The 13,035-nt window shown below is 42.3% G+C and overlaps 1 protein-coding gene across 50 annotated transcripts in view; it reads right to left on the bottom strand.

Moving 5' to 3' along the window:
- The window catches only part of FANCD2 (FA complementation group D2), a 77,700-nt gene that overhangs the window by 27,943 nt on the left and 36,722 nt on the right, over positions 1–13,035 (bottom strand). For 47 of the 50 annotated variants that reach the window (XR_012431462.1, XR_012431463.1, XR_012431461.1 and 44 more), the window contains 8 exons: positions 10,808–10,917; positions 8,797–8,857; positions 7,083–7,202; positions 6,572–6,645; positions 6,120–6,266; positions 5,198–5,298; positions 4,710–4,825; positions 3,377–3,485 (listed from right to left, as the gene is read on the bottom strand). Coding sequence is in view for 46 of the 50 variants with exons in the window: in XM_045385761.3 (XP_045241696.2) it covers positions 3,377–3,485; positions 4,710–4,825; positions 5,198–5,298; positions 6,120–6,266; positions 6,572–6,645; positions 7,083–7,202; positions 8,797–8,857; positions 10,808–10,917 (838 nt within the window). In the remaining 4 variants the exon portion in view is untranslated. The remainder of the gene's footprint in view (positions 1–3,376; positions 3,486–4,709; positions 4,826–5,197; positions 5,299–6,119; positions 6,267–6,571; positions 6,646–7,082; positions 7,203–8,796; positions 8,858–10,807; positions 10,918–13,035) is intronic. The other 3 variants (XR_012431460.1, XM_074032952.1, XM_074032953.1) reach the window with 1 other exon arrangement.

The following is a 13,035-nucleotide window of genomic DNA, read 5'->3' as shown; positions in this document are numbered from 1 at the left end:
GGCCAGAGATAACACAGAAATATCATATTATGATCAATTATCATAAAACAACTTTAAATAATGATATATAACTAACAAACAGATAAAAACTAAAACAAACATTTAAAATCTAAATGGTGGCCAGGCAGGTGGCTCACGCCTGTAATCCCAAGCACTTTGGGAGGCCAAGGCGGGTGGATCACCTGAGGTCAGGAGTTTGACACCAGTCTGGCCAACATGGTGTAACCCTGTCTCTACCAAAACTACAAAAATGAGCCGGGTGTGCTGGCAGGTGCCTGTAATAGCAGCTACTCGGGAGGTTGAAGCAGGAGAACTGCCTGAACCCAGGAGGCAGAGGTTGTAGTAAGGATCTTATTCATTCTAACTATATTTTTGAACCTATTAACCACCCTACCATTTTTCCTAGTCCCCCAACCACCATTACCCTCCCCAGCCTCTGGTAACCATCCTTCTACTCTATCTCCATGAGTCAAATTATTTTAATTTTCAGCTCCCACAAATATGTGAAAATATGTTGTGCCTGGCCTATTTCACTTAACATAATGTCCTCCAGTTCCATCTGTATTATTGCAAACAACAGGATCTCATTGTTTTTTATGGCTGAATAGTACTCCATTGTGTAATGTACCACATTTTATCCATTCACCCACAGATGGACACTTAGGTTGCTTCCAAATCTTGACTATTGTGACTAGCACTGCAATAAACATGGGAGTGCAGGTATCTCCTTGGTATACTGATTTCCTTTCTTTTGCGTATACACCTATCAGTGGCATTCCTGGATCATATAGTGATTCTATTTTTAGTTTTTTGAGGAAACTCCAAACTGTTTTCCATAGTGCTTGTACTAATTTACATTCCCAACAGCGTACAAAGGTTCTCTTTTCTCCATATTCTCACCAGCATTTGTTATTGCCTGTCTTTTGGATAAAAGCCATCTTAACTAGAGTGAGATGATATCTCATGGCAGTTTTGATTTGCATTTCTCTGATGCTCAGTGATGTTTAGCACCTTTTCATATATCCACCATTTGTATGTCTTGTTTTGAGGAATGTCTATTCAGACCTTTTACCCATTTTTCAATCCGAATAAATTTTTTTCCTATCTTTATATATTCTAGTTATTAATCCCTTGTCAGTACATAGTTTACAAATATTTTCTCCCCTTCTGTGGGCTGTGTCTTCACTTTGGTGTTTCCTTTGCTATACAGAGGAAAGGAACTTAACTTTTTAACTTAATGTGATCCAATTTGTCCATTTTTGCTTTGGTTGCCTGTGTTTGTACGGTATTCCTCAAGAAATCTTTGCCCACTCTAATGTCCTGAAGAGTTTTCTGAATGTTTTTTGTTATTCTTGTTGCTAGTAGTTTCATAATTTGAAGTCTTAGATTTAAGTCTACAATCCGTTTTTTCTATATGGCAAGAGATAGGGGTCTAGTTTCATTCTTCTGCATATGGATGTCCAGTTTTCCCAACACCATTTATTGAAGACATGTCCTTCCCCAATGTATATTCTTGGCACCTTTGCTTAGAATGAGTTCATTGTAGGTATATGGATTTATTTCTGGGCTCTCTTCTGTTCCACTGGTGTATGCATCTGTTTTTATGCCAGCACCATGCTGTTTTGGTTACTATAGCTCTGTAGTATAATTTGAAGTCAGGTAATGTGATTCCTCCAGTTTCATTCATTTTACTCAGGACAGCTTTGGCTATTCTGGGTCTTCAGTGGTTCTCTATAAATTTTAGGATTTTTTTTTTTCTATTTCTGTGAAGAATCTCATTGGTATTTTGATAGGGATTACCTTGAATCTACAGATTGTGTTGGGTAGTATGGAAATTTTAACACTATTAATTCTTCCGATCCATGAACATGAAGTATTTTTCCTTTTTTTATTTGCTCTTCAATTTCTTGCATCAATGTTTCATAGTTCTCATTGTAGTGCTCTTTCACTTCTTTGGTTAAGTTTATTCCTATTTTATTTGTAACTTTTGTTTGTTTTATTTGTAGCTATTGTAAATGGATTACTTTCTTGATATTTTTCAGATTCTTAGTTGTTGGTATACAGAAATGCTACTCATTTTTATATGATGAGTTTGTGTCTTGCAACTTTACTAAATTTATCTAATAGTTTTTTGATGGAGTCTTTAGGCTTTTCCAAATATAAGATCATATCTGCAAACAAGTATAATTTAACATTTTCCTTTATAATTTGGATGCCCTTCCTTTCTTTCTCTTAATTGTTCTAGCTTGGACTTCCAATACTGTATTGTATAATAGTGGTATTATATAAGTGGGTATCCTTGTCTTGTTCCAGATCTTAGAAGAAAGGCTTTCAGTTTTTCCCTGTTCAGTTTAATAGTAGCTATGGGTCTATACCCAGTTTTCTGAGGGACTTTTTTTATGATGAAAGGAAGTTGAATTTAAAAAAATTTTTTTAAGCATCAAGTTAAATATCAGGTGGCTTTTGTCCTTCATTCTGTTGATAGGATGTATCACATTGATTTATGTATGTTGAACAATCCTTGCATCCCTGGGATAAATCATCCCATTTGGCCATGATGAATGATCTTTTTTTTGTTTGTTTTTGAGATGGGAGTCTTGCTCTGTCACCCAGGCTGGAGTGCAGTGGCGCAATCTTGGCTCACTGCAACCTCCGCCTCCTAGGTTCAAGCGATTCTCCTGTCTCAGCCTCCCGAGTAGCTGGGATTACAGGTGCCCACAACCACGCCCAGCTAATTTTTGTATGTTTAGTACAGACAGGGTTTCACCGTGTTGGCCAGGCTGGTCTCAAATTCCTGACCTCAAGTGATCCACCTGCCTTGGCTTCCCAAAGTGCTGGGATTACAGGCGTGAGCCACCTTGCACCTGGCCGATATTTTTAATGTGTTGCTGAATTAGGTTTGCTAGTATTTTGTTAGGATTTTTGTATCAACATTCATCAGGTGTATTGGCCTGAGGTTTCTTTTCTTTCTTTTTTTTTTTTTTGAGGAGTCTCACTCAGTCACCCAAGCTAGAGTGCAGTGGCGCGATCTTGGCTCACTGCAAGCTCCGCCTCCTGGGTTCACACCATTCTCCTGCCGCAGCCTCCCAAGTAGCTGGGACTACAGGTGCCCATCACTATGCCCGGCTAATTTTTTTTGTATTTTCAGTAGAGACAGGGTTTCACTGTGTTAGTGAGGATGGTCTCGATCTCCTGACCTCATGATCTGCCCGTCTTGGCCTCCCAAAGTGCTGGGATCACAGGCATGAGCCACCACACCCAGCTGAGGTTTCTTTTTTGATGTGTCTTTGTCTGGTTTTGGTATCAGGGAAAGCTAAGCGCTTTATTGCCTCACTACTGGCCTAGTAGGACTACCAGTATAGGACATGTCCCTTACCTGCCAAGTACTTTTCCAGGATTATTTGCAGTTCTACAATGTGCTTTAATCGGGTGAGCACCTTCCCCTTCATCTCAGGTGACGTTTCCTGGCAGAAGGCATTCACAATCTGCAAAGTACAAATTACACTGTCATACTTCCAAATGTTCAGATTTTAACCTTGTTTGTATTATTTATCCAGAGCTGAGAGATGTCTATGAAAAGCAGGATCTTTGAGTTTAGTCTGTAATAGAACTGTCCTCAGCAAGGTGGTATAGAGAAAAAAAATTTCTGGGCCAAAATATAGGAGATTCAGCCAGGCGCGGTGGCTCACATCTATAATCCCAGCACTTTGGGAGGCCAAGGCAGGAGGATCACTTGAGGCCAGGAGTTCGAGACCAGTCTGGCCAACATGGTGAAAGCCCATCTCTACCAAAAATACAAAAATTAGCTGGGCATGGTGGCACATGTCTGTAATCCCAGCTACTAGGGAGGCTGAGGCAGGAGAATTGCCTGAACCTGGGAAGCGGAGGTTGCGGTGAGCCGAAATTGAGCCACTGCACTCCAGCCAGGGTGACACAGCAAGACTCCATCTCAAAAAAACAAAAAGTGAAGGAGATTAGGCTTGTGACCCTAGTTTTACTTATTACTAGTTATGTTACAAGCTGGAATAGCCAGAGAGCACATAATTTGGTGAAACAAGTTCTATTCTGCTCCTTACTGTGTGACCTTGGCTGAGTCTTTAACCTTTCTAAGATTTTCTTCATAAAGAAATGAGTCCAGCACTTGGTACAGTGTAAGTACTTAAAAATTTTTAATGACTTTGAACTCCCTATACTTGAAATTCATTTGTGTAAAATGAGGACAATAGTATTCCTGCCCATATCACAATAGAGATGTGGTAATCAAATAAGCTCATTCAAGTGCATAAACATTCCTGAAATAACATGTGAGAGGAAGTCAGTGAGATAGAGACATAAGGTGTTGTCATCATTGTCATTATCACTAAACACAAACATGTTCTAATGGGAGGGAAACTACCACCACTCACTGAATCAAAACCATAGGCATATGCCTGTGCTAGGATGGACAGCAGTTCTACAGTGAAGAAAGTGAGAAGGTCATTCTAGGCAGAAGGCAGCTTGGAGGAAATAAAACGTGGGCAATGTGAAGTGAATTCTAAGTATTCTGATTTGGCTACATAAGGAGGATCATATAATTGGAGAGTGGTGGGATATAACAGCTAGAGAAGCACAAGGGGGTTAGTGCTTGGTGAAGACTTCTAGGGAACTAAGAAAATAGTTTTGAGAAAAATTGCGGACAATAAGTGAAACATCCTATTAACTCTGCTTACCTCTCGGAACCAGTTGAGAGTAAGAAATAGGAGAGAACACATGAATGCACGCTCTTTAGCAGACATGGACTCCAGCTTCTCTCCAGGCTCCAGGTCAGTTAGGAATATAGGACAATCTGAGAGAGAACAAACATTTCCAACTACCTTTAGTGCAAGCCAATAAAACCTGGAGGTTGCCTCTGGAGCTAGCTCTGCTTGCTATTTACTTTCCCCTTTAACTCATATTTGAAGGCCAAGATTTGATTAAAATATTTGCATATCATATGGCAATCAACAAATATAATTAGAAAGTTTTTGTAACAATTGATTTGTTAACATAATGGGATTCTGTATGCACTATTTTGTCTTTGGAATTCCAATGCTAAACTACTCTGTTAAGGTTAAAAAATTATTCCTTCCCACATATACCATGTACTGATATGCCCTTTCCCTAAGTTTACCAAAGAAAGAGTACAAAGAAGAAAGGATCTGATGACTTCATCCTATACCTAGTAGACCATCAATCTCCTCCAAGTTTCCGTTATGCTGTCTCTCCACACAAAGTCTCAGTAATCGGAAATAGGGAGCCAGGCACAGTGGCGACACCAATCTGAGAAGGAAAAATAAATTTCTAGACCACACTTAATAGGTATATGACTCTACCTACATAGGAAGCACAACTTTTTTTTTGAGACAGAGTCTTGCTCTGTCATCCAGGCTGGAGTGCAGTGGTGTGATCTCAGCTCACTGAAACCTCTGCCTCCCAGGTTCAAGCAATTCTCCTGCCTCGGCCTCCTGAGTAGCTGGGATTATAGGCGCACACCACACTGTCCGACTAATTTTTGTATTTTTAGTAGAAACGGTGTTTCACCATGTTGGCCAGGCTGGTCTCGAACTCCTGGCCTCAAGTGATCCACCCGCCTCAGCCTCCCAAAGTGCTGGGATTACAGGCATGAACCACCATGCCCGGCTACCAACTTTTTAAGAATTTTCCTCAAAACAAGTGTCTACTTTTAAGAATAAATGGCAAGGAACTTAATGGATGCTCCATTAAGAAAATAAATATAATGAGCTGAATCATAGGAAGGCAGAGGTATGAGGAATGAAAGTCCATGTGTTAGGAGAACCAGAAATAAGATAGAAAGAGAATGTAAGAGAGGCAGAGGTAGCACAGAATGTTCAAGGGAGGGAAAGAATAGGATACAGAAAAGAAGGTAATCTCAGAATATCTGTTGGCTCACACAAGGCAATATAAATCTCAAGCCAAGGGTCCAAGAAAAACCAAGGAATCTGCCGCATCCTCCCTAAGCTCTCCAAATACCATTTGTCCCGAGAGAAACTTTTTTGACTCAAGTTCCCCACCAAGAACTGTGGAATTCCCCATGAACATTCAAAACACTAACAGGTTTAGAAAAGAAAAACTATACTGACTTTTGGCCTGATTCCTGTGGAGTCACCGGACCCCCATCTTTTGCAAAGTCCTGAGAAAACAGCAGCGGCAGGAGGTTGATGGCGATCCCATCCTGAGTGTTGTGTTCTTCCAGTCCGTACAGCGCTTTCACAGGAAATGGAAAGTCACTGCGGAGAAAAACCAGAATCTGATGCTGCAGCTCAGGAATACGCAAGGCTACAGGGAAAACCACTAGAGCAAACCAATTTCAAATACAACATCATGGGGAGAAATTAGAAATAGAAGAACAAACAGTGAAACTTTTAGGAATTTTGGAGCTAAGGGTGCAGGGGTGCTGGGGTTGGCAGGAAAGAAGCTGTGGGACTGGGCAGCTGTGGCTGAGGTCAAGGGTATTCTGAAGTTTGTATCAGCTACTGACAGAATTGATGTAACTTCACCAGTACAACCAAGCCAGCAGGTAAACAATACCTACCCTTCCGGAACAACACAGGAGTCCACTACGAAGGCATCCTGGAAATCAATGCAGATGGTATGCCCAACACGTTCCTTCAGGAAGCAAACAAACAAAAAGGGCATTGCAGGGTGTACTTGCTGTAAGCCCTAGATAAATTACTCTTAACCTTTCTAAGTCTCAGTTCTCTCATTTCTAAAAAGAAAGTAATAATAAATATCTCATTTTTGTGAAGTAGAAAAGAGAGAGTGCATAAAAAGCACTTAGCACAAGGCCTAGCATAGAATAGGGCTCTCAGACAGATAGTAGCCATCATCATTAACAAAGTCAATCTCTTCTTTACTATTGTTATTAAGTGAAGGAAGCCTCAGAGAAGAGCCCTGAGACAGGGTAGGGCAGAAAAGCCTTTCGCAGTTAGAATTTAGGAGAGGTCACAGGATGATCTATTTTCACACTGCAACAGAAAGACCTGAAGAGTGTAGTAAAGCAGCTCTCATGCTTTATTGCTTTAAGAAAAGACAATTGGCTTTACCAGGGCTTTTGGATCCAGCTTTTCTTGTTGGATCAGGTTGGCAAATTCATCATAGTAAAGTGCAGAGGCCTGAGGAGACTGCTCACTGCAGGAATGAACCAACTGCAACAAGGAGGTCACCTGGAGCAAAGAGGAAGAATGGTTTAAACCTTGGGCTGCCAATCCTTCCCAAACTCCATTCGCCCCATTCAAGACTGTTTTTTTCACTTTCTGATTTTACTGGCAAAGCTCTACTTCTCACTTGAAGTTTTCCTGAATGTTCTGACCTGTTTGTCTCTTTCTGATATCATCCCTTTTGCAATCTGTCAGACACTGCAGCCAGATTAATTTTTCTAAAGCAAAGCTTTGATTTTGCCATTTCCATGCTAAGAAACCCTTAAGGAATACCTCTGCCTAAAGAATGAAATAAAAATGTATTGCTTTACATGCAAGGCTCTCGGTTTTCTCTCTCAACTAGCTTTTTCTTTTTTTCTTTTGAGACGGAGTCTTGCTCTGTCATCTAGGCTGGAGTATAGTAGCGTGATCCCAGCTCACTGTAACCTCCACTTCCCGGATTCGAGCAATTCTCTTGCCCCAGTCTCCTGAGTAGCTGGGACTACAGGCACCTGCCACCATGTCCAGCTAATTCTTTTGTACTTTTATTAAAGACAGGATTTCACCATGTTGGTCAGGCTGGCCTCAAACTCCTGACCTCAAGTGATCCTCCTGCCTTGGCCTCCCAAAGTGCTGGGATTACAGTCGCAAGCCACCGTGCCCTGCCTGAACTAGCTTTATGTCCCACTTTCCAATTATATACTTATTTGTCCCCATGCTTCAACCAAACTGTTATTCCATAAACATGGTATATCTTTCTTGCTAAGACTTTATAATCAGAGAGATTAAATGGATATAGAAATAAATGCAACCGGCCGGGCGCGGTGGCTCACGCCTGTAATCCCAGCACTTTGGGAGGCCGAGGCGGGCGGATCACAAGGTCAGGAGATCGAGACCACGGTGAAACCCCGTCTCTACTAAAAATATAAAAAAATTAGCCGGGTGCGGTTGTGGGCGCCTGTAGTCCCAGCTACTCGGGAGGCTGAGGCAGGAGAATGGCATGAACCCGGGAGGCGGAGCTTGCAGTGAGCCGAGATCGCGCCACTGCACTCCAGCCTGGGCTGGGCGACAGAGCGAGACTCCGTCTCAAAAAAAAAAAAAAAAGAAATAAATGCAACCAGCCTGGGAGTGGTGGCTCACGTCTGTAATCCCAGTGCTTTGGGAGGCTGATGGGGGCGGATCATCTGAGATCAGGAGTTTGAGACCAGCATGGCCAACATAGCGAAACCCTGACATGGTGAAACCCCGTCTCTACTAAAAATACAAATTTAGCCGTGGTGACTCAACACCTATAATCCCAGCAATTTGGGAGGCCAAGGCAGGTGGATCACTTGAGGTCAGGAGTTCAGGACCAGCAGGGCCAACATGGTGAAACCTCATCTCTACCAAAAATATAAAAAATTAGCCGGGTATGGTGGTGTGTGCCTGTAATCCCAGCTACTCTGGAGGCTGAGGCAGGAGAATCGCTTGAACCTGGGAGGCGGAGGTTGCAGTGAGCTGAGAACCTGGGAGGCGGAGGTTGCAGTGAGCTGAGATCTTGCCACTGCACTCCAGCTTGGGTGACAGAGCGAGGCTCTCTCAAAAAAAAAAAAAAAAAAAAAGAAAGAAAGAAAAAACTCACCTGTGTGCACTGCTCATTGCTCAGGTTGGCTCTCTCTTGGGTCAAACTACATGATTCAGTTCTAAAAAGAAAACATTTTAATTTCATTTTTGTAATATTTTGTAGCAACTGCCAATAAGTTTAAGAATTCTGACTTCCCGGCCGGGCGCAGTGGCTCAAGCCTGTAATCCCAGCACTTTGGGAGGCCGAGACGGGCGGATCACGAGGTCAGGAGATCGAGACCTTCCTGGCTAACATGGTGAAACCCCGTCTCTACTAAAAAATACAAAAAACTAGCTGGGCGCGGTGGCGGGCGCCTGTAGTCCCAGCTACTCGGGAGGCTGAGGCAGGAGAATGGCGTGAACCCGGGAGGCGGAGCTTGCAGTGAGCTGAGAGATTCGGCCACTGCACTCCAGCCTGGGTGACTGAGCGAGACTCCGTCTCAAAAAAAAAAAAAAAAAAAAAAAAAAAAAAAAAAAAAAAAAAAAAAAGATTTCTGACTTCCCTAGGGTAGGGTAAAGATAAAAGTGCATAAAGGCAGAGAAGAGTATTTATTTTGTCCATACAAAATACAGATTAGAGCAAAGGATGGTTATTTTATATATTTTTTTCTTTTCTCTTTTCTGTACATATTTTTTAAGGGCAAATTAGCAATAATTAGAGGAAGCACTTAATTAGTGTATGTTATGTGCTAGACATTTCAACGACTCTATGAGGTAAATCCTATTATTATCCTTATTGCAGATGTGAGTCTATAAAGGCAGAGAAATAAAGTAACTTACCCAAGGTAATTCAGCTAATTTGACCCTGGGCAAGCAGTATGGCTTCAGTGAAGGAACTCTTAACCAATACACTCTGCAACCTCTTCCCATTATTAATGTGTGCCACAGGGGAGCAATGACTATCTGAGCCGGTGGCGGCTGGGGTAGGGTTAGGGGGAGAATTTACTAAGACAGTTGTAGGTAAAGAAAGACAAGATTTCTTAGAGAAAGTATAAAAATACATTGCAAGGGCCGGGCGCGGTGGCTCAAGCCTGTAATCCCAGCACTTTGGGAGGCCGAGGCGGGTGGATCACGAGGTCAGGAGATCGAGACTATCCTGGCTAACATGGTGAAACCCCGTCTCTACTAAAAATACAAAAAGAAAAAAAAAAAAAAAAAAAAAAAAAATACATTGCAAGAAAGCAATGGGCAGCCAGCAATAGAGGAGCTGACTGCAAGGAAACAAAGGCTTGCTGGGGATTTACAGAGTAGTACTTATGATGTATGCTGTATGCTGAAGAGGGCTTTGTGCAGTACTGATAATGCCAAAATTGCAGTGAGCCAACTTGCAGGTGTCTGGTGATAAGTTGGGTGCAGAGGGCTGCATGTCCTGCACCATGAAAAAAGGCAGACTTACATACTTTGTCTTTGCTTTCTTTGCTCCCACCACTCTGACTCCTTTTCCCTAATTAGGATTCCACAATGTGGATTCTAAAGATGTCTCCTGATGTCTCAGAAAATAATTTCCAAGGAGCATGAACTGAAATCCAATGTTGGTTTGTAATAGCAACATCTGATCAAGCCCCCAAACCAATATGTCTTTAGATTCTACAAATGGGGACTCAAGGAACAAGGTGAGAGGAAATCCACAAGATCTTATTTGTACCAAATGTATAAAGTTCCCAACAGGAATGACACAGCAATGTAGACACCTGCATTGTCTAGTGCCTACATCAGGAGCAGATAAAGAAAAACGCATTCTAAAAGAATCAGGGCTCCCTTTTTGTGCAAAGATTTCTAGAATTTTACCTCTAGGCAATCCTTAATTTTTAACAACAGACTGTAATAGCTAGGATCACAATCCAGCAAAAAATATACATGGTGGTATATACAGTCATGATTAGAACATGGAAAAGTAGCAAAACACATTTGCTCATTTCTCTCATAGTTGCAACGTCTACTGTTAAAATGATGTCTATGAGATGTAACACTTCGTTTGTTAGCAAGATTAACTGATCTCAGACCACAGAAGTCAGAATTTCCATGTGTACCTGTCTGCTGCCATGATGCCAGCCATGGTGACAGCACCAATAATCCCAATGAGTTTGTACTTGAATACGGTGCTAGAGAGCTGCTTTCTTATCACCAAGTGCATGTCATCCTGCAATGAGATGATGAAGAAAGATGAAAATGCTGGAATGGCACAGCAAAAGAAGGTATGGCTTTTATCGTTTACTAACTGTTTTTTATTTTTATTTTTTTTGAGAGGGAGTTTTGTTCTTGTTGCCCAGGCTAGAGTGCACAATCTCGGCTCACTGCAACCTCTGCCTCCCAAGTTCAAACGATTCTCCTGCCTCAGCCTCCTGGGTAACTGGGATTACAGGTGCCTGCCACCACGACCGGCTAATTTTGTATTTTCAGTAGAGATGGGGTTTCACCATGTTGGCTAGGCTGGTGTTGAACTCCTGACCTCAGGTGATCCACCCGCCTTGGCCTTCCAAAGTGCTGGGATTACAGGTGTGAACCACCATAACTAGCCCTGTGTGTCTTTAGCAAGTCAATTCATCTCTCCAAGTTTTAATTTTTACATCAGTGAAATGGGGAAGTCTTTTTTTTTTTTTTTTTGAGAAGGAGTCTCACTCTGTTGCCCAGGCTAGAGTGCAGTGGCACCATCTTGGCTCACTGCAAGCTCCGCCTCCCGGGTTCACGCCATTCTCCTGCCTGTCTTCTGAGTAGCTGGGACTACAAGCGCCCACCACCACACCTGGCTAATTTTTTGTATTTTTAGTAGAGACGGGGTTTCACCGTGTTAGCCAGGATGGTCTCGATCTCCTGACATTGTGACCCGCCCACCTTGGCCTCCCAAAGTGCTAGGATTACAGGTGTGAGCCACCGTGCCCGGCCTGAAATGGGGAAGGTTGTTTTAAGGATTAGAGATAAATCATAAAAAACTTCTAGAACATGAGAACACTTGGACACAGGAAGGGGAACATCACACACCGGGGCCTGTCATGGGGTCGGGGGAGCAGGGAGGGATAGCGTTAGGAGATATACCTAATGTAAATGATGAGTTAATGGGTGCAGCACACCAACATGGCACATGTATACATATGTAACAAACCTGCACGTTGCGCACATGTACCCTAGAACTTAAATTAGAAACAAAAAACAAAAAAAAACAAAAAACCTTATAGAACAGTGCCTGGCACATGACAGACATTCAATAATAATATATTTTATTTTATTTTATTTATTTTTTATTTTTTTTCTGAGATGGAGTCTTGCTCTGTCACCCAGGCTGGAGCGCAGTGGCGCGATCTTGGCTCACTGCAAGTTCCGCCTCCTGGGTTCACGCCATTCTCCTGTCTCAGCCTCCCGAGTAGCTAGGACTACAGGTGCCTGCCACCACGCCTGGCTAATTTTTTGTAATTTTAGTAGAGACAGGGTTTCACTGTGTTAGCCAGGATGGTCTTGATCTCCTGACCTTGTGATCTACCCGCCTTGGCCTCCCAAAGTGCTGGGATTACAGGTGTGAGCCACTGCGCCCGGCCAATAATACCTTTTATTATTATTTCTATAAGGATATGAAAATTATAACGTTGATGACTGCTCAGCTAAAATAATGAACTAGAATAAAATACTCAGGTAAAGATTTAAACATGGAGGCAAGGCTGGGTGAAGTGGCTCATACCTGTCATCCTAACACTTTGGGAGGCTGAGGCGGCTGAATTGCTTGAACCCAGGAGTTCAAGACCAGCCTGGTAACATGGCAAAACCTCGTTTCTACAGAAAATACAAAAACTAGCCAGCTGTGGTAGTGCATGCCTGAGGTCCTGGCTACTCGGAATGCTGGGGTGGGAGGATCACCTGAGCCTGGGAAGTCAAGAATACAGTGAGTCAGGATCACGCCACTATACTCTAGCCTGGGTGACAGAGCCAGACACTGTCTCAAAATAAAATAAAATAAATAAACATTGCTGAAAAACTTTAAAGACATAAGCAAATGGAAAGAGCTATTGTCTTTGTGGACTGGAAGACACTCAATATTGTTAAGATGACAATACCATTCAAAGTGATTCAGCACAATCCTTATCAAAGTCCCACAACACGTTTTGCGGAAATAGAAAGATCCACACCAAAATTCACATGGAATTTCACGGGACCCCAAACTGCCAAAACCTTGAAAAAAAACAAAGTTGGAGGACTCACACTTCCTGATTTCAATATTAATACAAAGCTACAGTAGTCAAAACAGTGTGGTGATGGCAGGACAGACATA

This window comes from Macaca fascicularis, chromosome 2, assembly GCF_037993035.2.
Source record: "Macaca fascicularis isolate 582-1 chromosome 2, T2T-MFA8v1.1".
Lineage (NCBI taxonomy): Eukaryota > Metazoa > Chordata > Mammalia > Primates > Cercopithecidae > Macaca > Macaca fascicularis.
The sequence above is the reverse complement of the archived record's forward strand: the minus strand, read 5'-3'. Positions and strand labels throughout refer to the sequence as shown.